Source organism: Stegostoma tigrinum, chromosome 3 (assembly GCF_030684315.1).
Source record: "Stegostoma tigrinum isolate sSteTig4 chromosome 3, sSteTig4.hap1, whole genome shotgun sequence".
NCBI classification, from domain to species: domain Eukaryota; kingdom Metazoa; phylum Chordata; class Chondrichthyes; order Orectolobiformes; family Stegostomatidae; genus Stegostoma; species Stegostoma tigrinum.
Window position 1 is genome coordinate 84182908 of NC_081356.1, and position 22551 is coordinate 84205458.

Below are 22551 nucleotides of genomic sequence, written 5' to 3' on the forward strand. Positions count from 1 at the left end.
CAATTAAACTGTCAACTTGCAATTATCTCTAACTATTCATCATGAAATTATATTTGCCAACTCATCACAAGCTAGACAATAACTTTTTTCTAAAGTATAAATCAACCAATCACCACATACATACTGGATGAGACGACTGATTGTCACTAGTGCTCGACATCTGTATTTTACCTTTAAGTGAAACAACCAAAGGTAATCGTCATTTTACCTGGACTCTTAACAGTTCATAGATCAGCTCACTCTAAAACTTTATATTATCATATCTACATTATGTGACTGGCTGAATCACTGTTGACTGCCACTAGTTGATAGGAACAGGGATTTTCATGAACAAGAAAGCATGGATCACAGCATCTGTATCAAGAGCAACACTGAGATTGTTCTGAATACTCATAATTTAAAAAAAAATCCTTATCACAGAGTGTAGCTCAACGTGAATAAACTTGAAAAAAAAATTTCAACCTCTATCAAGTAAATCAATTGAATAGCAGATCTACAAAGCATATGCTAATAGAATACTCGACATTATGAATATCTCCACTGTTCCTCACACACGCAGCAAATGCTTTTGAATTGTGTGTCAGACATGTACTCTGACCGCAGGATGCGTCTAAAGTTGAACGAGAGATTTCTCAAACACATTTCTCTCAAAACATGAGGAGTCCACCTCACTATTTTGATTTTTTAAATTAAGGGTGTTCTAGACAGCAATATAAAATATGAAATAAGAAAGGAATTGTAGCCTCCCAAAAACAAGTGTGTTGAGATAGAGGTGAAGAAATAAATTTCAAGCTTGATTCAAGCTTGCCCCTACCACCCACTTCTGGTTTAAATAAAGGGTCCAGTAACCATTAAGAAGAAGCAGTAAAGCTTTTAAGGAGCTATGGTTCTTCCAATTTAGCAGGAAATTCATTTTCAACTGGTGGAAGTCCGGAAAATCTAGCATGAAATGTTTGGCATGAGAAGTTGGTTTCATTACGTAAATATGCTTAGGTCGTTTTAGTGGATGAGAAGCAGCGGGAGTATTTCCTCCAGGTCCAACACATTTATTTCATCACACACACTGTGAACTTCAACTTACATGCCATCTCAACAACTACCCTTAATCCACAACTCCTGCAATGTGAGTCAATCAAACTGGTCGTCAGGAGGAATTCCTGCTAGAAATTTTCAAAGCATTCAGCTTTTTAAGGCTATAAGCGATAGAAGTTTGCCATTCAGCCATTGGGTTTGCTTCAACATTCAATGAGATCATTGTTGCTCCGATAATCCACAACTTCACTTTCCTGCCTTTATCTCATAACCCTCCATCTCCTTACTGATTAAGTGTGTTCAAGACAGACAGAGAATTTTAATAACCCAGTCTTACAAACCTCTGTGGTACAGAATTCCAAAGATTTATTACCCTTTGGGAGAAGAAATACCTCCTCATCTCAGTATTAAGTGGGATATCAGTTGCACCCAGATTATGCCGTCTGGCCTTAGATCCTCCAGTGAGATTCAACCTCTCAACACCTATCCTAATAAGCTCCCTTAGATCTTATATGTCTCAAGGTTGCATCGCATTCATCTAAACATAATGAATATTGGCCCAACCTAATCAACCACTCCTCATACGAAATCCCTCCATTTCCAGTACCAACCTTGTGAACCTTCTCTAGACCTACTGCACTGCCAATATATCTTTCCTTGGAAGAAGGGGCCATTACTTGTCCACAATGTCTGAGGTTTATTCTAACTTGGACTTTGCATAGTTTTAGCAAGGCTTCCCCCTTTTTATACTCAATTCCTTTTGAAATAAAGGCCAACATTCCATTTGCCTTTTCCAGGCGGCACAGTGGCTCAGTAGTTAGTATTGTTGCCTCTTAGTGCCAGGGTCCAGGATTTGATTCCAGCCTTGGATGACTGTCTTTGTGGAGTATGCATATTCTCCCAGTATCTGTGTGGATTTCCTCCCCGTGCTCCAATTTCCTCCACTGGTCCAAAGATGTGCAGGTTAAAAGAATTGTGCTAAATTACCCCACAATGGACCTTTCAGTCTTTAGCTTCATTAAAGAAAAAGTACTTGAGAAACTAATGATATACTTATTTCCTTCCCTTGATTATTTAGTATTTTTGAAATGCTATTAGCATATTCTTTCTATGAAGACTGATGCAAAATGTTCATTCAACTGATGCAAAATGTTTATTCAACTCCTCTGCCATCTCCTGGTTCCCCAATATTATTTCCCCAATCATATTCTCTTAGGGGCCAATGCCCACTTTAGTCTCTTGCTTCCTTTCCTTTGTTAGCCAAGGTTGGATTATCCCCTTTCCAGAATCCTTCTTCAATGCTGGGATATCTTTTTGTTGAGTCATGAACTATTTTCTTTAAGTCTGCCATTGTTTGTCGACTGTCATTTTGTTAAAACTCCTTTCCTAGTCCTCTTGAGCTAACTCCACCCTCACTCCTTTGTAAATACCCTTATTTAAGTTTAACACATTTGTTGCCAATTCAAGTTTCTCAATGGCAAAGTGAATGTCAATTTGCAGTATTACGGACACAGTTTTACAAGGGATCTTTTACTCAAAGATCATTTAATAAACGCGCCTCATTAAGTATTTCCAGATTCAAAAGATTGTTCAAGGAAACTGTTCAAATATATGTATGAACTCCTCTTTGTGGCCATCTCTGCCAATTTGATTTTTTCCAACCTACAAGAATGAAGTCACCCATGATTAATGCTCCATCTGTTTTACATACCCTCATTATCTACTGATTTATTCCTCGTCCTATAGTACAGCTACTGTTAGGAGTTCTATGGACTTCTTCCACTTAATTTTCTGTTTAATTTAAAACACTGTTGCTTTCCCTCTCCACCACTGTAACTTTGTTTGTTGCCCTGATTAAATGTTAAGTCAACAGTGTCCCTTCATGACTCTTCTGAAAGTATTGTGAAGCTTATTTTTATAGAAGATACTAAATTATTGCAGTCATATCACCATCTAGTGACCTTTATTCATATTTTTAATCATTGGGATAAAGATGGGAATATTCAGGAGCAGTGTATTATAATTATGCACAGCTCAAGAGCTATGCAAGAAGTGCTGACTGAAAGATCCAGGAAGGAATGTACCACTACCACTAGGGCAATGCACTTAGATGGTGGTGATACCACTGGGCTTTAATGCTAATGTTCTGGGGTCATGGGTTTGAATCCCAACATGGCAGATGGTGAAATTGAATTCAATAAAAATCTGGAATTAAAATCTAGTCTAATTGCAGCATGTAGCCTTTGCTGATTCTCATTAAAAACCCATTTGGTACGCTAGCATCCTTTAGGGAAGGAAATCTGCCACCCTTACTGGTCTGGCTGACATGTGACTGCAAGGGTCGACTCCAAAGAAGGGACAGCAACATGGCTGAATTCTACCTACTGTATGGCCAATTAGGGAGGGGCAATAATTGTAGACCTAGGTAGCAACTCCCAAATCCCCTGAATGATTTTTAAAAAAATAACGGTGAAGGCCAGTTCAAATTCCAACGTAATAAATCCAGTTGTACTATGTAATAAGCTTGGTAATTTAATATTGTTCATTTAACGTTGGAATGTTTTAAAATCCCAACAGATTCAATATCATCTTTCCAGGAAGGAAATCCATCATTATTGTACTGTCCATCCTCCGATCTCTCACACAGTGAGCAATGCGACTTGCCGCATTGCCGTTTTGATTCAACAACATCAGCTTCTGGTAAAATTGCCTTTTTTGTATTTTGGAGATTTTTCAGAAGTAATTTTTTGCTTACAAAATTAAATGCTTTGTAAATTCACTTTGTGAGCACCTTACCTTCTCCCCACTGCATAACAAACTCTCCTTCTGGAGAAAATTGAATAATCCTGCTGTTGCAGTAGCCATCAGATACATAAAAATTGCCACGAGTTGGATCTACTACCACATCAGTGGGCTGACAGAAATGATTGCTGTCACTTCCTGGCTGAAAGGCTTCTCCAAGAACTAATAAATAGTCACCTTTAGGTCCTAGCTTGAAAATCTATTTCATGGAATACAGAAAGAAAAAACATTATCGCAATGTTAAATGTCATCATTTAATAGAACATATTAATTTGTTGGAGGTATGATGCCCAATCACAGTTATAAAATGAAACACACTTTTTATTTTTTCATGAGGCAACAAAATAGTTGCAGTGCAGAAGGAGGCTGTTCAGTCCCTTGTGCTTGCACTGGCTCTCTGAATAAGTACTATGAATTAGCATCATCTGTTGCATTTTTCCCCATAACCATGAGTATTGTCATTACTTAAGTAATCATGTTTATCGTTTTAGCGAAGAATTGTAGCTCAGGTCGAGGGTGAGGTTGAAGACTTGCTCGCCGAGCTGGCTTGTTTTCATTCAGACGTCTCATTACCACACTAGGTAACATCAATGGAGCCTCCGATGAAGCGATGTTATTCTACACCACTTGGAATTTAGACCGTCTGGTCTGTTATGGTGAGTAGTGTCATTTCTGGTTTTGTTCTGTATGGATTTGTATATTTCTGTATATTGTCCATTTCTATATGTTTGTTGATGGCATTATGGGTTGAGAAACATGCCTCTAGGAATTCCTGTGCGTGCTCACGTTTGGCTTGGGCTACTACGGTTACCTTGTCCCAGTTAAACTGATGGCCTTCAGTGTCTGAGTGTACCGATATTAAGGAAAGTTTGTTGTGGCGTTTTGCTGTTAGCTGATGTTCATGTGTTCTCCTGGCTAGTTTTCTTCCTGTCTGTCCAGTATAATGCTTTCGGCAGTTGTTGCATGTTATTTTGTAAACCACGTGTTTCTGCATGTTGTGGGAATGGGGTCTTTAATCCTTGTGAGTGTTTGTCGTAGAGTGGCTGAGGGTTTGTGTGCCACCTTGATTCCTAGTGATCTTAGGAGTCTTGTTGTCAGTTCCGATATGTTTTTGGTGTGGGGGAGTGTGGCCTGTGTGTTAGGGCATACAGTGTCCTCTTGCTGTTGCCTATTGAGTACAAACCTGTGGATGAAGTTGCGGGGATATCATTTCATAGCGAAGATTTTGTAGAGTTGCTCTTCCTCTTTCCTGTGTAGTTCTGGCATGTTGCAGGGAGTGGTGGCCCTGTTAAATGGTGTCCTAATGCAGCTTTGTTTGTGTGTTAGGACACTATTTAAAAGGGCCACCACTCATTGCAACACGCCAGAACTACGCAGGAAAGAGGAAGAGCAACTCTACAATATCTTCTCTATGAACTGATATCCCCACAACTTCATCCACACGTGCTTAATAAACAGACAACAGGAGACACAGTACACCCTAACACACCAGTCACACCACCTTACACCAAGAACATATCAAAACTGACGAGACTCCGATGACATCTAGGAATCATGGTACTACACAAGCCCACAGCCACTCTACGACAAATACTCACAAGGATTAAAGACTCCATTCCCACAACATTCAGAACGGATGAAGTTTACCAAATACCATGCAACAACTGCCACAAGCAGGAAGGAAGGAAGGAAACTAGCCATCAGGACACATGAACATCAGCTAACAGCAAAACAACACAATGAACTTTCCGTAATGTCAGTACACTGGGACAATGAAGGCCGTCAGTTTAACTGGGACAAAGTAACCATAGTAGCCCAAGCCAAACATAGACATGCACGGGAATTCCTAGCGGCATGGTTCTCAGCCCATAATGCAATCAACATCGAATTGGATCTCATATACAAACTCATACAGAACAAAACTGGAAATGACAGTACTCACCATAACAGATTGGACAGTACAAATTCCAAGCGGAGTAGAACAACATCGCTTCATCAGAGGCTCCGCTGAAATTACACAGCATGGTGGCAAGACATCTGAACGAAAGCAAGCCAGTTCAGCGAGCAAGTCAACAACCTCAAGTAATCATCTAATACACTCTTGACTGCCTCAATTGAATCTGCTTTCATCAGCTTTTCAGGCACTGTATTCTGGATTTGAATTATTTGCTGTACAAAAACACGTTCTCATGATGCCTTTGTGTCATTTGTAAATTATCCCACAGTTGTAGCTTCTTATTCTTAATCTTTTTAACACTTTCTTCCTATCTGCTTTGCCCAGTCCCCTCACGATTTTGAAAACATGCATCAAATCTATTCTCCCAAACTACTTCAAGCTATCTTTGTGACTAAGGTTTCTTACCCCAGAACTATTCTCATAAACCTCTCCTGCAATGTCTCCGATGTAGTCACATTCTTCCTTTAATGACGTGCGCAGAACTATGCACAAAACTCCAACTAAGATCTAACAGGAGTCTTTTAAATTTCAGCATAAGCTCCCTGCTCTTTTACTGCATGACCCCATTAATAAAGTCTGGGATACTGTTTGCTTTATTAACTGCTTGATCTACCCATCCTGCCAAAATTAGCGCCTGATGCACATATATGTCCAGATGTCTCTACTGCTGCACAACTTTTAGGGTAGGGTCCTTTATTTTGTATGATATCCCCGTGTTCTTTCCACCAAAAGGTCTTCATTTAGATGCATTCTCCATTGGCCACCTATCTGCCCATTTCACTAACTTTACAAAATCCTTTTGTAGTTTTACACAATCCTCCTCACAGTTTACAAAGCTTCCAAGGTCTGTATCATCTACAAACTCTGAGACTGTACCTGCTCATTGAGATCTGGATCATTGACATACATTGGGAAGAAACAACAACGGTCTGATAATCGACCCTCCCGGAATTCAATTTCAGTTCTTGCTGCAGCCTGAAAAATATCTATTCTCTGTTTCCTATCCTCCGCGAATTGTGTACCTAGGCTGTCTCTTTCAGAGAATCATACAGGAAAGTTTAGACCCTTTGGCCTATTGTGTCTTTACTATCAAAAATATAGTAATTTGCATTAGTCCCACTTTTCAGGAGTAGGTCCATAGTCTTGAATGTTATGGCACTTCAAGTGCTCATCCAAGTATTTTCTAAAGGCTGTTGAAGTGGATAACCTCACCCGGCGGAACATTCCAGAGCTTTCATCTAAGGGTAACAACTGTTTCCTACCCATCCTGTCTATGCCACCCATAATGATAGGATCCTTTACGAGATCCCCGTCAACTTTCTCTGCTCTGAAATTCTAGCTCCTCTTCGTAGCTGGAATGCTCCTTCCCAGGCCACATCCTGGTGAATCTCCTCCGCACTCAATCCAGTGCAGTTACATCATTCATACAATACCTTGACCAGAACTGCACACACTCCTCCAACTGTGGCCTAACCAAAAAGTTTTGTACAGCTTCAATATGACCTCCCTACTCTTATAATTATGCCTTACCTGAAAAAAGCAAGTATTCTGTTCATCTTCCATAAGCAAGAAATTTTCTCAAAAGTTTGTCATGTGACATTGAGTCAAATGCCTTTTAGAAGTCCATATACACCACATCAACAATATTACCGTCATCAATTCTCAAAAAAGTACAGCAAGACAATTAAAAGTGGTTTTCTTTTAAAAAATCTGTGCTGTCTCTTCCAGACCCTGACTTTCCATGTGACTGTTAATTATATTTGATGAAGGTTCTAGGTCCGAAATGTCGATTCTCCTGCTCCTCCTGATGCTGCCTGACCTGCTGTGTTCCTCCAGCTCCACAACGTACCAACTCTGACTCCAGCATCTGCAGTTCTTGCTATCTCTGCCAATCAATGTTACTGCCCTGTCTCACTGACTGCTGTTTCTGACCCAGTTCAAAAGGAAAACCAGTAAAGTGCAGATACTTTAAGTTGGGACCTACTGAAAATATTGTGCAATACAATGATATGTATAAATAAAAACTTGTCAAAAAAATTTGAGTGTAGAAATTCCTAAGTCCATATGAACTGTCAACTAGCCAGGGACTGCTTGAAAGTAAAACAATGAAAACTAGTTCAGATCCAACTCATTCATCTAGGAGCAGGTTTCCATCAGGTTCTCTACAACCTTCTGAATTTGATTGTGCTTAACTCTGGATGTAAGTTTGCTCGCTGAGCTGGAAGGTTCGTTTTCAGACGTTTCGTCACCATTCTAGGTAACATCATCAGTGAGCCTCCGGTGAAGCGCTGGTGTTATGTCCCGCTTTCTATTTGTGTGTTTAGGTTTCCTTAAGGAATAAATAGAAAGCGGGACATAACACCAGCACTTCACCGGAGGCTCACTGATGATGTTACCTAGAATGGTGACGAAACGTCTGAAAACGAACCTTCCAGCTCAACGAGCAAACTTACATCCAGAACCTCAACCTGAGCTACAAATCTTCTCAAAACTCACTGTGCTTAACTCTGTTACTTGCTGAATGCAGAATCCCATGAAAGCCTATCTTGAAAAAAGATGAACACCAGGTGTCGCCCTGCTGCTTGAGAACTTCATTACAGAACTTAAAGCTATCTGTTACTGAATTCTTTTTGTTGATAATGCACATGACATAGCATTTTTGCTATTGACTAGTATCTTCCATTGAAGGTTATTTCCCTATCACATTTGAAATTCTATAAGATCACCTTGCAGTGAATTAACATGTTCTTGGATCAAGTCTCCAGAAAATATATTTTGAAGGAAGTTTGAAACGCACTAATACAAGCCAAAAATGCCACTGTGCTTTCATCAATTAATAACAAAGTGCTCTCAGTGAAGTAAAACTTGTTTTTTTTTCATGAAAGTCAGTTGGAAGTGGATGTCATAAAGAATGCACTTTGTACTCCTGAAGTTTACAAAAAAAATTGTTTCCATATTCTGAATGTCCTTCCCAGTCAATCTTCTGATCCGCATCCTCAGAAAATTGCTTCCATTTCCCATTTTCTCTGCATCCAGGACATCTCCCCACTTACGACATCCTTTCTGAAGGGCACTGCATCGCAATATAATGGCTCATGTACAGCCAGGCCCTGCTGAAGCTAATTGTGATGTATTGACACTTAAGAGGTCTGTGATACTATATCAAATCATTCAATTGCACTTCTTCAAAAAGATTCAGATGAAAACTGAAATAGCAAAAGTTGGATTCCTACCTGATGAAGTGCCACATCAGTTACCCAGAAGTTGTCATCTTTATCTGTGCTAATACCATGAGGCAGATAGAAACTGCAATGTCAAGAACAAAAGGTCAGGCACAAGTTTCATGCTCAAATTATTTTGAGCAACAAATATATTTAAAGCATCTGTTAATGTAAGCTTTACCTGCCTTTGCTTTCTCTGTGCTAACATCACAGATTTAAATGCATATTTGCTCAACATTCATGTTCTCTCGCACTAGCTAAACCCAAGAGGAAAAATCTGCTAATGAAAAGCTATAAATAAGAAATAGTCTAATGATGAGTCTTGAAGCAGCTTGGTCCATTTTGAGATTGCTTCTGCAAAGAAATATTGTTGATTCAGTGTGTTGGAATCAATTGGTCTTGCTAGACAGGTAACCGGGTACTCGCTTCTGTCAGTTCCTTCTGTTCATTCCACATTTTATAGATCTATTTTTCTTCCTCATTTGAGGAGTCCCATTCCAAATTTTTGATCAAGGGTGTGATACCAACGTATTTCCCATACTCATCTGTGCAAAGTCATGCAGCAAATCTTTGGATTGCTTCAATCTTATTTATATCTCTCACCGCAAGTTCTTACACACAACTCACACAGTCCAAAACTGGATAATCAAATGTTTAGTAAACTATAACTCTGTTATCTCTGTTAACTATATCCTTTTAACAATACCAAACTTTCTTCCTCAAAAATGCAAGAACCCTCTCAGTTACCTGCTGAATGCAGAATCCCACGAACGCCCATCTTGAAAAAAGATGAACACCAGGTGTCGCCCTGCTGCTTGAGAATTTCATTACAGAACTTAAAGCTATCTGTTAATGAATTCTTTTTGTTGATAATGCACATGACATAGCATTTTTGCTATTGACTAGTATCTTCCATTGAAGGTTATTTCCCTATCACATTTGAAATTCTATAAGATCACCTTGCAGTGAATTAACATGTTCTTGTATCAAGTCTCTAGAAAAAATATTTTGAAGGAAGTTTGAAACGCACTAATACAAGCCAAAAATGCCAGTGTGCTTTCATCAATTAATAACAAAGTGAAACTTGTTTTTTCATGCAATTCAGTTCGAAGTAGATTTCATAAAGAATGTACTTTGTATTCCTGAAGTTTACAAAAAAAATTGTTTCCATATTCCTCCTGTTTAAAAAAGGATGTCAAAGTACCATAATGTACAAGTCTCAGCGCCCCTGTTACCTTCTATTTTGAGCTTAGTCAGTCATTGTTGATAGGCTTTGAGAAAATGAGTAATCACCAATTAGCCTGAACTTGTCCTCACTTGGTGCCACATGGATGTGTTTACTGTATGAGATGCTGCATCCTAATGGAGAGCTAGAACTCTGGATTTATCTAAGTCAGCAGCAAATCTTTTGAATTTGTGTGAATTTAGTGTTTCATAACTCAAAGCAAATAATGCCATACTAGGAAAATAGAATATTTTTACATTCTGAGCATCCAGCAGACATTCCAAATCTTGTGTACAAATCTTCTATCCTGCTACATTGTTGTTTCAATCCAATTTGATTGCATCACCTAACGAACATTTTGATTTATAATGGCTAGCTCATCCAATACCAGGCTGTAATCAATTTTATGTTATTAGCCTGGGCTGAGGACTGTCAAATCTCATGGCATCTTAACTGTAGAACAGACATTAATACTTTTTGTCTTGGCTACATTTTAATCTACTTTTCTTACAGTAGAGACGTCTGTAAATTTGTTAGATAGTTTATTGCTGAGATTTGGCTGAAAGGATTTGATTGAATCCATTTGGATAATTTCTTGAAAAAGGTAACTTTGGGAAGATCAGGGCATGAGTATAAGCTACATTAACAAACAGCTAGGTTAGATGCCAGGAGCTATGTCTTTTCAGAGTTGTAAGTATGAGCAACCTGTCAACTATGAAATAATTGAGAGTAGACTGATGGGGCAGTAATTGGCCATGTTTGATTTGTCCCGTTTTATATGTGCAGGACATACCTGGGCAATTTTCCAGATTGTCGGATAAATGCAATTTTGAATTGCCAACAGCTAAAATTAAACATGATTAAAAATAAGAAAGATCTTGCACATAAACACCAATACCGCATGACAACATCAACAGAGCTTCACTGAAAATCCAATTTCTTGTTGTTGATTAAGAAAAACAAAGTCCTCATCACTTAATTTTTGCTAAAAACATATAGTTATAAAAATCTGAGAATCAATGATACAAGAATTCAAGGTTCTTGATTGCTGCATCTGTGAACTTCCCAGGATCGGGAGAGGTTCCTGCTGATCTTGGATTTCATGTCACTGGCAGTGTCTCCCCATATGAAAGTTGATGGAAAGGTTACCACAGTAGCCTAGGTCTGGCAGAGGGGAAGGGTGAGTAGGTAGTACATTCCCTCCATCACCAAGAAAACATGTAATAGGCATCCGTGATATTCTTCAAAAAAATGATAATAATGTTCCCCATCCTTCAGAGTCCCAAAATTTCTAACAATTCATACAGTTTTCATTGTATTGGGATCTAGGAAACTGTCTGCCCAATATTGTAGTTTCAGATTGTCTACGTATTTCTTTGAAGACCTATATAAACCCTTACTAGAGACAAATTCAATGGCTGTATCAAATGCTACCCTGTTACAGTCCTACTTTTTGAGGAGTTTAAATTTAAATCAAACTCCTACACATTTGTTTCAATTTCCAGCAACAAACTTGAACCCAGATTAACCCATGAGAATGTTGTAGAAATATTAAATTTGTAGAGAAATACTGGAACCTGCCACTGGCTTCCTTCTTTGAAGGATATGTGCGGAGATAATTGACGTCCTTCTGTTACAATAGTTTAGCACATTTATCTAGTTGGAAATATATTTCAATATTCTAATCAATGAACAGATTACAGGTAATAATCTAACTAAAATATCAAGTCAATTTAAGGCTTTGTAAAAAGCACGTTTAGAAGGTAAAATGCTACAAATTTTAACCTGTGGCATTTGAGAAGTGGCTACAAAATGTTATCTTCAGCTGATTATAATGACAAATATTATGGACTAACAACTGAGTTTTATAAGTCAAATACTGCAAGTGAAACAAAAAAAAAAGTTTGAGAAAATCGTTTGCACTTACACATTTGCTCCCACAGCATTTAGCACTTTCATAGAGACTGGATCCAAAGTGAGGATAGTGTTGTACTGAATTGGTCCAATACCTTGGGCCTGATAAATGTGTTTCTGGTCAAAAGAACTAAGTGAACAAAAACATAAATAAATTATTACCGCTAGTAAAATGTAACATCCACATTTAGAACATAGAACAGTACAGCACTGTACAGGTCCTTCGACCCATGATGTTGTGCTAAACTTTTACCTAAACCTAAGGTCTATCTAACCTCCACCCCTACCTTATACTATCATCTGTATGCCTATCTAATAGCTGCTTAAATGCCGTTGATGAGGCCGACTCCACTACCCTCTCTGGCAATGCATTCCATGCCCCTACCACACTCTGAGTAAAGAACCTACCTCTGACATCTCCCCTGTATCTACCTCCAATCACTTAAAAACTATGGCCCCTCGTAATGGCTACCTCCACCCTGGGAAAAAGTCTCTTGCTGTCCACGGTATCTATACCTCTGATCATTTTGTACACCTCTATCAAGTCACCTCTCATTCATCGTCATTCTAAAGAGAAAAGTCCTAGCGCTCTCAACCTTTCCGCGTAAGACCTTCCCTCCATTCCAGGTAACATCATGGTAATCTCCTCTGCACCTTTTCCAACACTTCCACACCTTTCCTGTAATGAGGCGACCAGAACTGGACACAATACTCCAGATGTGGCCAAACCAGGCTTTTGTATTGCTGGAGCATAACTTCCCGGCTCTTGAACTCAATCCCTCTATTAATGAAAGCTACACACTATATGCCTTCTTAACAATTCCATCCACCTGGGTGGCAGCTTTCAGGAAACTGTGGACATGAATCCCAAGATCCTTCTGCTCCTCCATACTGCCAAGAATCTTTCTGTTAACCCTGTGTTCTACTTTCAAATTTGTCCTTCCAAAATGAATCACCACACATTTTCCAGGGCTAAACTCCACCTGCCACTTCTCAGCTCAGCTCTGCATCCTATCAATGTTCCTTTGTAGCCTAGAACAGCCCTCCGCACTATCGACAACTCGACCCACCTTCGTATCATCTGCGAACTTACTATTTTACCTTTCCACCCCTTCATCCAAATCATTTACAAAAATCACAAATAGGAGGACCCAGGACAGATCCCTGTGGTACACCACTCGTAACTGAGCACCATGTTGAATATTTTACGTCCACTACGACCCTTTGTCTTCGAAGGGTCAGCCAATTCTGAATCCAATCTGCCACATTTTCCCCTATGCCATGCCTCCTTATTTTCTGCATCAGCCTACCATGGGGAACCTTATCAAACGCCTTACTTAAATCCATTTATACTACATCCACTGTTCTGCCTTCATCCACATGTTTGGTCACCTCTTCAAAGAATTCAATAAGGTTTGTGAAGCATGATCTACCCCTCACAAATCCATGCTGACTATCATGAGTCAAATTGTGCCTAGCACAAGTGATCATAAATCCTAACTCTCAGAGCACTTTCCAATAATTTGTCCACCACTGACGTAAGACTAACTGGCCTGTAATTTCTGAGGTTATCCCTATTCTCTTTTTTGAACAACGGAATGACGTTTGCCTCTCTCCAATCTTCCGACACGATACCAATGGACAGTGAGGACGAAAAGATTATCACCAAAGGCCCTGTGATCTCTTCCCGTGCTTCCCATAGAATCCTTGGATAAATCCCATCACCCCGGGGGACTTATCTATCTTCAAGTTCCTCAAAATTCCTGGTACAACTTCCTTACTAACATCGACATCCTCTAGCCCTCTAGCCTGTTTCACACTATCCTCCTCCACAACTAGGTCCCTCTCAATTGTGAATACCGAAGAAAAGTATTCATTAAGGACCTCTCCTATCTCTTTAGACTCCATGCACAAATTCCCTTTACAATCCTTGATCAGTCCTACCCATTCTCTGATCATTCTTTTATTCCTCACGTACATGTATAAAGACTTGCAGTTTTCCTTGATCCTGTGTGCCAAGGTTTTCTCATGCCCCCTTATAGCACTCCTAAGCCCTTTCTTCAGTTCCTTCCTGGCTAACTTGTATCCCTCTAGACCCTTTTCTGTTCCTTGTTTTCTAAACCTTATATAAGCATCCTTCTTCCTCTTAAGCAGTCGTTCAACCTCTCTTGAGAACCAAGGCTCCCTCACTCGACCGTATCTTCCCTGTCTGCTAGGGACAAACGTATTGAGCACACAGTATGCATTCCTTAAACAATCTCCACATTTCGATAGTGCTCTTTCCAGACAGCATCTGTTCCCATTTTATGTTAACCAGTTCTTGTCTAGCAGAATTGTAATTACCCTTTCCCCAATTATGCATCTAACTCTGCTGTGTGTTCCTATCCTTTTCCATGACTATTGTAAAAGTAACAGCATTATGATTGCTACTGCCAAAATGCTGTCCTACCAACAGGTCTAACACTTGGCCCGGTTCATTGCCAAGCACCAAATCCAAAGTGGCCTCTCCTCGTGTCAGTCTATCTACGTACTGTGTCAAGAATCCTTCCTGAACGCACTGGATAGAATCTGCTCCATCTAAACTATTACAACTAAAAAGTTTCCAATCAATATTCGGAAAGTTGAAGTCACCATGGCTACAACCCTGTGACTTCAGCACCTTTCCAGTATCTGCCTCCTAATCTGCTAACCATATTTGACCATACTCAATTAATAGGTACCTACCAAACAGTTTAAATGTACCATGCGATCGCTTTCCCAAACAGGTAAAAGTTCCTAAGCCAATATTCTAACTTCCTGGCAGGAATACTGTTGCTCAGGATGAAATAATCATAAATAATTTAATGATACATTAATGTAACAGCTGAGTTTCACTTCAGAAGTTATTATTCACATATCAAAGAAAAGAAAACATATCTGATAATAATATTTAGGGTGGGGCGTACGTTTAATCCTGCTCCTGCATCGTGTGGCTCAAGGGCCGTTCCTACATGTCTTTCACATTGCTAGGCCATCCAAAAGTACTTTACAACCAATGAAATACACTTGAAACATATTCACACCTTCATGTTGGAGGTACAGCAACCAATTTGAAAACAGCAAGTTCCCTAAGTAGTAACAGAATAAATGACCAGAAAATCTGCTCTACAAAATTACAGAAGTAGTACAACAGAGCTGGTGGCAATCTGGCCCATTGTGTCTGCACTGGGTCTCTAAACGAGCATCATGACTTAGAACCATTTGTCTGCCTTGTCCATAAATCCTTGCACAACAGATGATACCATTAAAATAATCAATGTCCTCTTGAATGCCTCAATTGAACCTGCCTTCACCACACTTTCAGGCAGTGTATTCCAGTCCCAAACAACTTGTCCTGTTTAAAGGAATTTTCTCACTTCACATTTGCTTCCATTGTAATCGCTTTAAATCTGTGCCTCTCATTCTTGATTCTTTTACAAGCAGAAACAATTTCTCACGTTGTATTGAGTCTCTCTGCCATCCCACCAATAGAATTTTGAAAACTTTAATCATATCTTCTCTAAGCCTTCATCTACCCAAACAGAACAGTCCTAGCTTATAAGTTCTCATAACAAGAATGGTTCTGGGGATAGGAAAGGTTGGTTATCATGATAATAATCCTGATAACTAACCTTTCCTATCCCAGGAACCATTCCTTAAACATCTTCTACACTCTCTCATTCATTCATCAGTGTGGCACCCTTGGCACCTAGAAATGATGTTGAACAAGTGTCTTATACATATTAACGTCTTTACTCTTGTACTCTAGGCCCCTACTAACAAAACCCACAATACTGTCTGCTTAATTAATTGCTGTTTCCATCTGTCCTGCCACTTTCAATAATCTGTGCACATGTACACCCAGGTTCCTGGATCAATCGTTCCATGACATGCACTCATTTTAGAATTGTACCCCTCTTGGTCTGTCTATATTCTTCTGACCAAAATGTGTCACTTCACACTTTTCTGCACTGAACCTCATCTGCCACCCATCTGCCCACTCCACCAATTTGTCTATGTTGTTATGAAGTTCAACATTGTCATTCTCACAGTTTACCAAGCTTCCAAATTTTGTACTACATATACATTTAAAAAATGATCCTCCACCCTGACCACCAAGGTCTGGATCATGAATGTACATATCAGGAAAAGTGAGGGTCCCAAACCTAATAACTGATGAACACCATTACAAACCTTCCTCCAGCCCAAAATATATCTATTCTCCATTACTCTCTGCCAAATTTATACTCACGTTGCTACTGTCATTTTTACTTCTCTAAGCTCTAAATTTTGGTTCTGTTGCACTGTTTTAAATTCCTTCTGAAAACTGATGGACACCACATCAACAGCATTATTCCCTTTATGGCATTGTCTGTTATCAATTCAAAAATCTGCAGCAAGTTAGTTAAAGTCTATTTTCCCATTAGTTAGCTGGTGGTGGCATCGCAATGGAGGTGGTGGAAATGGCAGCTTATAATCCTTTGGATGCTATGGCTAGTAGGTGTTCCTATGCTAACATTTCTATCTTAGGCCTTCTGCAGTGGTCGAGTATGGGTCAGTGCAAGATGGAAGAACAGCATCTCATTTTCCACTTGGGGACCCTGCAACCTTCAGGACTCAATATTGAGTTCAATAATTTTAGAGGCTGAACACCACATTTTATGTCTGTTCGCCACCCCAACAACCCAAGTCCTGTCATGACATTGGTTGCTTTCACTACAGCGAATCTACTTTCACAAGCTACATAGTCCCCATTATCACCTTTTCTTTATCCCTGGCATACGATCATCAGTGGTTACATCTCCACCTATCTGCTCACTCTTTTCCCAAACTCCCTATCAAGATAAATACCATGTTTTCCTAAATGCTATAAGTTTTGAAGAAGGGGTCACTGGATTCAAACAGTTTCCCAGTTTCTCTCTCCACTGATTTGCTGAGTTTCTCCAACAATTTCTGTTTTTGTTTCAGATTTCCAGTATCTACAGGTCTTTGTTTTGTCATATTTGTTTTACTTGTTGATTTGGTAATAAACTACATGCAAGAACTGAAAAAAGTTTTTAGAACATGCCATAGGATATTTTGCATCCACTAACAGAGGAATTTCGATTAATATCCCATTTGAAAGATGACAGCTCCAACAATGCACATACCCCTCAGCACTGCAATAAGGGACAAGCCTGGACAATGCCATCAAACTTCTAGAGGAGGGTTTGAATCTACAATTTTTTGATGCAAGCATTTGCATTTTACCACTTAACCAAGGCTGACACAATTTCTCAAAAATTAAATTAATTATGTGCCAAAACTAACAATCCTGGTTGCTTGCCTGTGCATCTAAGTACAAGGATATTGCTATAAATTAGCAAATGTAATTTTTACTCTGTCTTGTACAGCGATGTTTCAAATAATGGGGCTTTAAGAGTGACCTCAAATGGTACTAAGAATTCAGCTATTTTATTTCCTATTACATTCTATTTAATATTCACCCTATTTCTTGGGGAAAATCAATTATTGGTATAAATATAAATCTGCATACCCTAACCTTTTTGCAAATAGGCTATTGAGCTACCTTACAACTTTGCCTTTGCTTTATCACGACATGACCCGCAACCTTAGGTTTCATGGAAATACAATGAAAATACTGTGAATGCTGGGCATCTAAAACAAACACCAAAAATGTTAGCGAAACGCAGCAGATCAGACAGAATCTGTGGGAAGAGAAACAGGATTAACAATAAACTTGGTTTCTTACTCCAGAATGTTGCTAGACCTTGAGTTTCTCTTGCATTTTCTGTGTTTTTACCCCTCTGAAAGAAAGGTTTCTTTTGCTCATGATACTCACATTCATAACTTCACTCCAAATAAAGAACTTGATTCTGATTTTATTATTTCATGAGAAGTGGGCTTTGTTGGCAAGACCAGTCTTTGTTACCCATTCCTAAATGCACCTGAACAGAGTGCCTTGTTGGACCATTTCAAAGGATAGTTAAAAGTCAACTACATTTCTGTGAAACGAAAACAAAGTTTACAGAAAAGCTCAGCAGGTCTGGCAGCATCTGTGAAGGGAAAAACAAAGTTAACATTTCAGTCCAATGACCCGTCTGAGGAACAGAAGTCACCAGACCCAAAGCTCTGCTTTGTCCTTCACAGATGCTGCCAGACCCGATGAGCTTTTCCAGCAACTTTGTTTTTGTTCCTGATTTACAGCATCTGCAGTAGTTCTGGTTCATTTCGCATTTCTGTGGACCTGGATTCACAGATTTCACAGGACTGCAGATGTCATTCCCTAAAGAACATTAGTAAACTAGACAGTTCTTTATCACAATCAATAGTTTCATGGTTTTGAACTTCTAGTCCAAAAATGTTAGCGCCAACCATTTGTCTCTCCTACAAAGCACAAACAATAAAAATCTAATCCTCAAAAGTTTAACCAACAACCACACATGGAACAGACTGATAAACTTTATGATGTAGACACAGCAGACAAAGAAATTACAATTGCCCTGCTTACAACAGTGATATCTAAGAGTAATTCAATATGGATGGTCAAAATTACAAGTGAGTCTGGACAGAGTAAACAAAGAAAAAAAATGTTCCCATTGACAAGAAAAGAAAGAAATTGGCAGAAGAACCATAGGGAGGTTGAGGCCATTATTTAGTCCCCGTAACTAGATTATAAGCTAAAATGCAATGCCAGAAAGGGTGCTCAAAGTATATTCAAAGCTTAATGGAAATTGGATTTTTACTTGAAAAGGTAACATTTGCAAGACTACAAGAAACGTGCAGTAGATTGAATCTACTGGAGAGATGTTATGCTATTGTCACTAGATTAGCAATCCAGAGACCCAGGCAATTCTTGTGAGGATATAAGTTCAAATCTCACTGTTGTAAATGATGAAATTTGTATAAAAAAAAATCTGAAATTAAAAATTAATGTAACAACTGTTAATTGTTCTAAAATCTGAGTAATGTCCCTTAGGGAAAGAAATCTGCCATGTTAACTGATTTACATGAGACTTCAATCTGGTTAATGTTTAGCTGCCCTCTTGACCTAGCAGGTCAGTCTGCTCAAGGGCACTTAGGGAATGGGCAATAAATAGTAGTCCAGCCAGCGACACCCACATGCCAACGAAAACAAATTACAAAAAGAATTTGTTAGCTCTCTCAAACAGCCAGGCCAGTTGAGTTTCTCTAACCTTCATACAGTCATACAGCACAGAAACAGACACCTCAGTCGAACATGTCTACGCCTGCCAGACATCCCAATCTGATCTAGTCCCAATTGCTAGTATTTGGCACATAACCGTCTAAACCCTCCCGATTCATATACATATCAGATGCCTTTTAAATGTTGTAATTGTACCCACTTCCACCACCTCCTCTGACAGCTCGTTCAATACATCCACCACTCTCTGCATGAAAAAGTTACCTCTCAGGTCCTTTACAAATCTTTCCGTTCTCACCTTAAACTAATACCCTCTAGTTGTGGATTCTCTCACCCTAGGAAAAAGACCTTGGTTATTCACCCTATCCGTGCCCCTCATGATTTTATACACCTCTGCGCCGTTAATGATTCTACGAAACAAAAGTTTGAATTAAAACTGCAAGCACTCTGCAATAGAAGACATTTGTGAATACATTCCCAACTTTCAAATCACTCATATAGCAGCTAAGAGAATTGTCTGCCAACAAGATATTAAAGTACAAAATAACTGTTCACAGTCAACTTACTTACTTCTCATCCCACACATGGTTTCCTCTGTGAAAAATGACTAGGTTATTTTTGGAATCCAGGGCAACTCCAGAAACTTGGCCCAGTTCTAGTTTTTCTCCAGGCCAGTCAACTGCTTCTTCCAAGTGAGAGACTACAAAATGTAAAGAAAAATATCCACTAGCAACTAGCATTAGAAGCTTTATTTGTTTGAAAACAAATTAATTAAGGTGAATGTGAGACATCTGAAAATCCAGTGAGTCTGCAAAATTTGGCAAAGGCTGTGTCTTTGACAGGAAAGGAGATGCCAGGATTAGTTTTACTGCTTGCTGGAATGGCAGGCACCCACAATTCAAATCTGATGACACCATGTAATAGACATGACCCTGTAAACTTGATCAGAACTTACACTTAGCAATTCGTGCTAGGTACTTGGACCTGAATGCACTCAACTTAGTATGTCTCACCCAACTAACTTAGAAGGATTATTCATTCCTACTTATCACATAACCTTTTAGGACAGCTCCTGAAAAGACCAGCAAATGCAGTGCTACCACTCATTTTAGTTATGACAGGTGAAACAGAGTGAATAGGCACAATATATACACAGTACATAATAGTCAACAGAGAAGATTATTGACTAAGTCTATAGGCTCCTGTTTTAGACTGAACATTTCTTTCCTTGATACTTTCAGAGAATTACTAAAACAATGTTTTATAACTTGCCATTTGCCCATCAAAAGAAAAGCTCGTCCTCATTATTACAAAGTAGACTGCATCAGGTTTTCATGTTAAGAAAAGAAAAGATTGAGAATTATTAAAAGAACTTGGACATATTCCATCCAACTAAGCCTTTGTTTTTGGCATATTTCATATTTGCTTTGTATCTATAACAGTATTCTGTATTTGGACTATGTAATGATCCTAATTGAGAGGTTAATAGAAGGCTTTGGTTTGTTAACCTGTCCCCTGTTATTTACATCAAATATGAAGTTCCCCAGCATATTTCTTCAGGACCAACAAATTAACAAAGCACCGCATTACACATGAGCAAAACTAAGCGGACTTCATTCAGTACCAAAAGGAGCTTTTCAGTGCCACTGTAGAAGAAACAGTGATGCCTGTCCAGCCATTTGCACCATCCCAATGTATGCGTGCATGCACTGTTCTAATGGTTGTGATTCTAGTTTAGCAGAGCATGCGAGCATAAAAACAAGGAGCGAGAGTGGGCCACTCGGTTCTTCAACTCTGCCATTCAATAGATCACAGCTAATGACTTTAACCTCAGCTCTACATTCCTGCATACCCTGATAACCTTTTGTCCTGTTGGTAATCCAGAATCTAACTACCTCTGCCTTAAGACACGTAAAGATTCTGCACCCACTGCCTTGTGAGGAAGAGAATTCTAAAGACTCTCAACTCTAATAGGGAATGAAAAAAGTTTCCTCATCTTTGTGTTAAATGGGAAACCCCTTATTTTAAAACCGTGACCATAGTTCATTAGGTGACTAACCAGAAAATTTCAAAGATTACCACCAAAGCACATGTTTAATAGGAGTAAGAGTAGCTATAAACCATTCAGCCCCTTACTATATCCCCTGCTATAAAATCATACCCCAGGCCTCAATTCTTGTTTTGTGCCCGCTCCTCATAATCCTCAATTCCTTGATAATTTTTTTAAAAAATCCACCTCCTCTTTAAATACATCCAGTGATCTAGTCTCTTCAACTCTCTGGGGTTTAAAATTCCATGCATTGCCAGCCTCAGCGAATAAATTCCTTTGCATTTCAATTTTAAATGAATGTCCCCTTAGTCTACCTCCCCTAGTTCGAGATTTCCTCACTGGAATGGTGGAAACATTTTATCAACATGATTCTGACAGAGCATGACAGGGTAGATGCATGATTCAATAAGATCACCCTTGTTCTTTTAAGATCTAATATAAGCCCTTGCCTGTTTAGCTGCTCTTGACAAACCAATTCCTTTATCGTAGGAATCAGGCTGCTGAATCTCTTTTGAACAGCCTTCAATGCCAGCATATCCTTCCTTAAATACGGGGGACAAAACTGTACATAGTAGTCCAGGTGCAGCCTCACCAACATTTTGTACAGGTCATCCCTTTTTTAAACTCCAACTGCGACAATAAAGGCCAAAATTTCATTGTCAGTTCTGAAGGAGTCACATTGGGCTCAAAATGTTAACTCTGCTCCTCTGTTCCCAGATGCTGCCAGACGCACCTAGTATCCTGAGTGTTCTATTTTTAATTCTAAAATTGCAGCTCCTTTCTTATTTATTTGCAACACTTGCACGTTAACTTTATGTTTCAGTCACAAGAACACCCAGATCCCTTTGTGCTACATGTTTTTGGAACGTTACTCATTTAAATTGTACAGAAGTGCTTGACCTCTTACCTAAGATTAACTCCTTTTGCCAAGTTTTTTGCCCACTCATTCAACTCGACTATATCTCTTACAGATTCTTTATATCCTCAACATAACATGTCCTCCCATCTATTTTTGTAACATCAACAGATTTGGGCACATTACACGCTGCTCCTCTTCCAAGTCACTAACTAAGTTACTAAGCTGACTTCCCTTTCACAAAACCTGTTTTGATTGCATTAAGCTTTTCTAAATGTCCTATTTCTTTCTCAATAATGGACTCCAGTATT

The 22551-nt window shown here is 39.1% G+C and overlaps 1 protein-coding gene across 7 annotated transcripts in view; it reads right to left on the reverse strand.

Moving 5' to 3' along the window:
* Positions 1-22551, reverse strand: part of pam (peptidylglycine alpha-amidating monooxygenase) — a 212053-nt gene that overhangs the window by 22300 nt on the left and 167202 nt on the right. For all 7 annotated transcript variants that reach the window (XM_048527249.2, XM_048527248.2, XM_048527247.2 and 4 more), the window contains 4 exons: positions 19905-20034; positions 12165-12281; positions 9025-9097; positions 3829-4033 (listed from right to left, as the gene is read on the reverse strand). In XM_048527249.2, coding sequence (XP_048383206.2) covers positions 3829-4033; positions 9025-9097; positions 12165-12281; positions 19905-20034 — 525 coding nt within the window. The remainder of the gene's footprint in view (positions 1-3828; positions 4034-9024; positions 9098-12164; positions 12282-19904; positions 20035-22551) is intronic.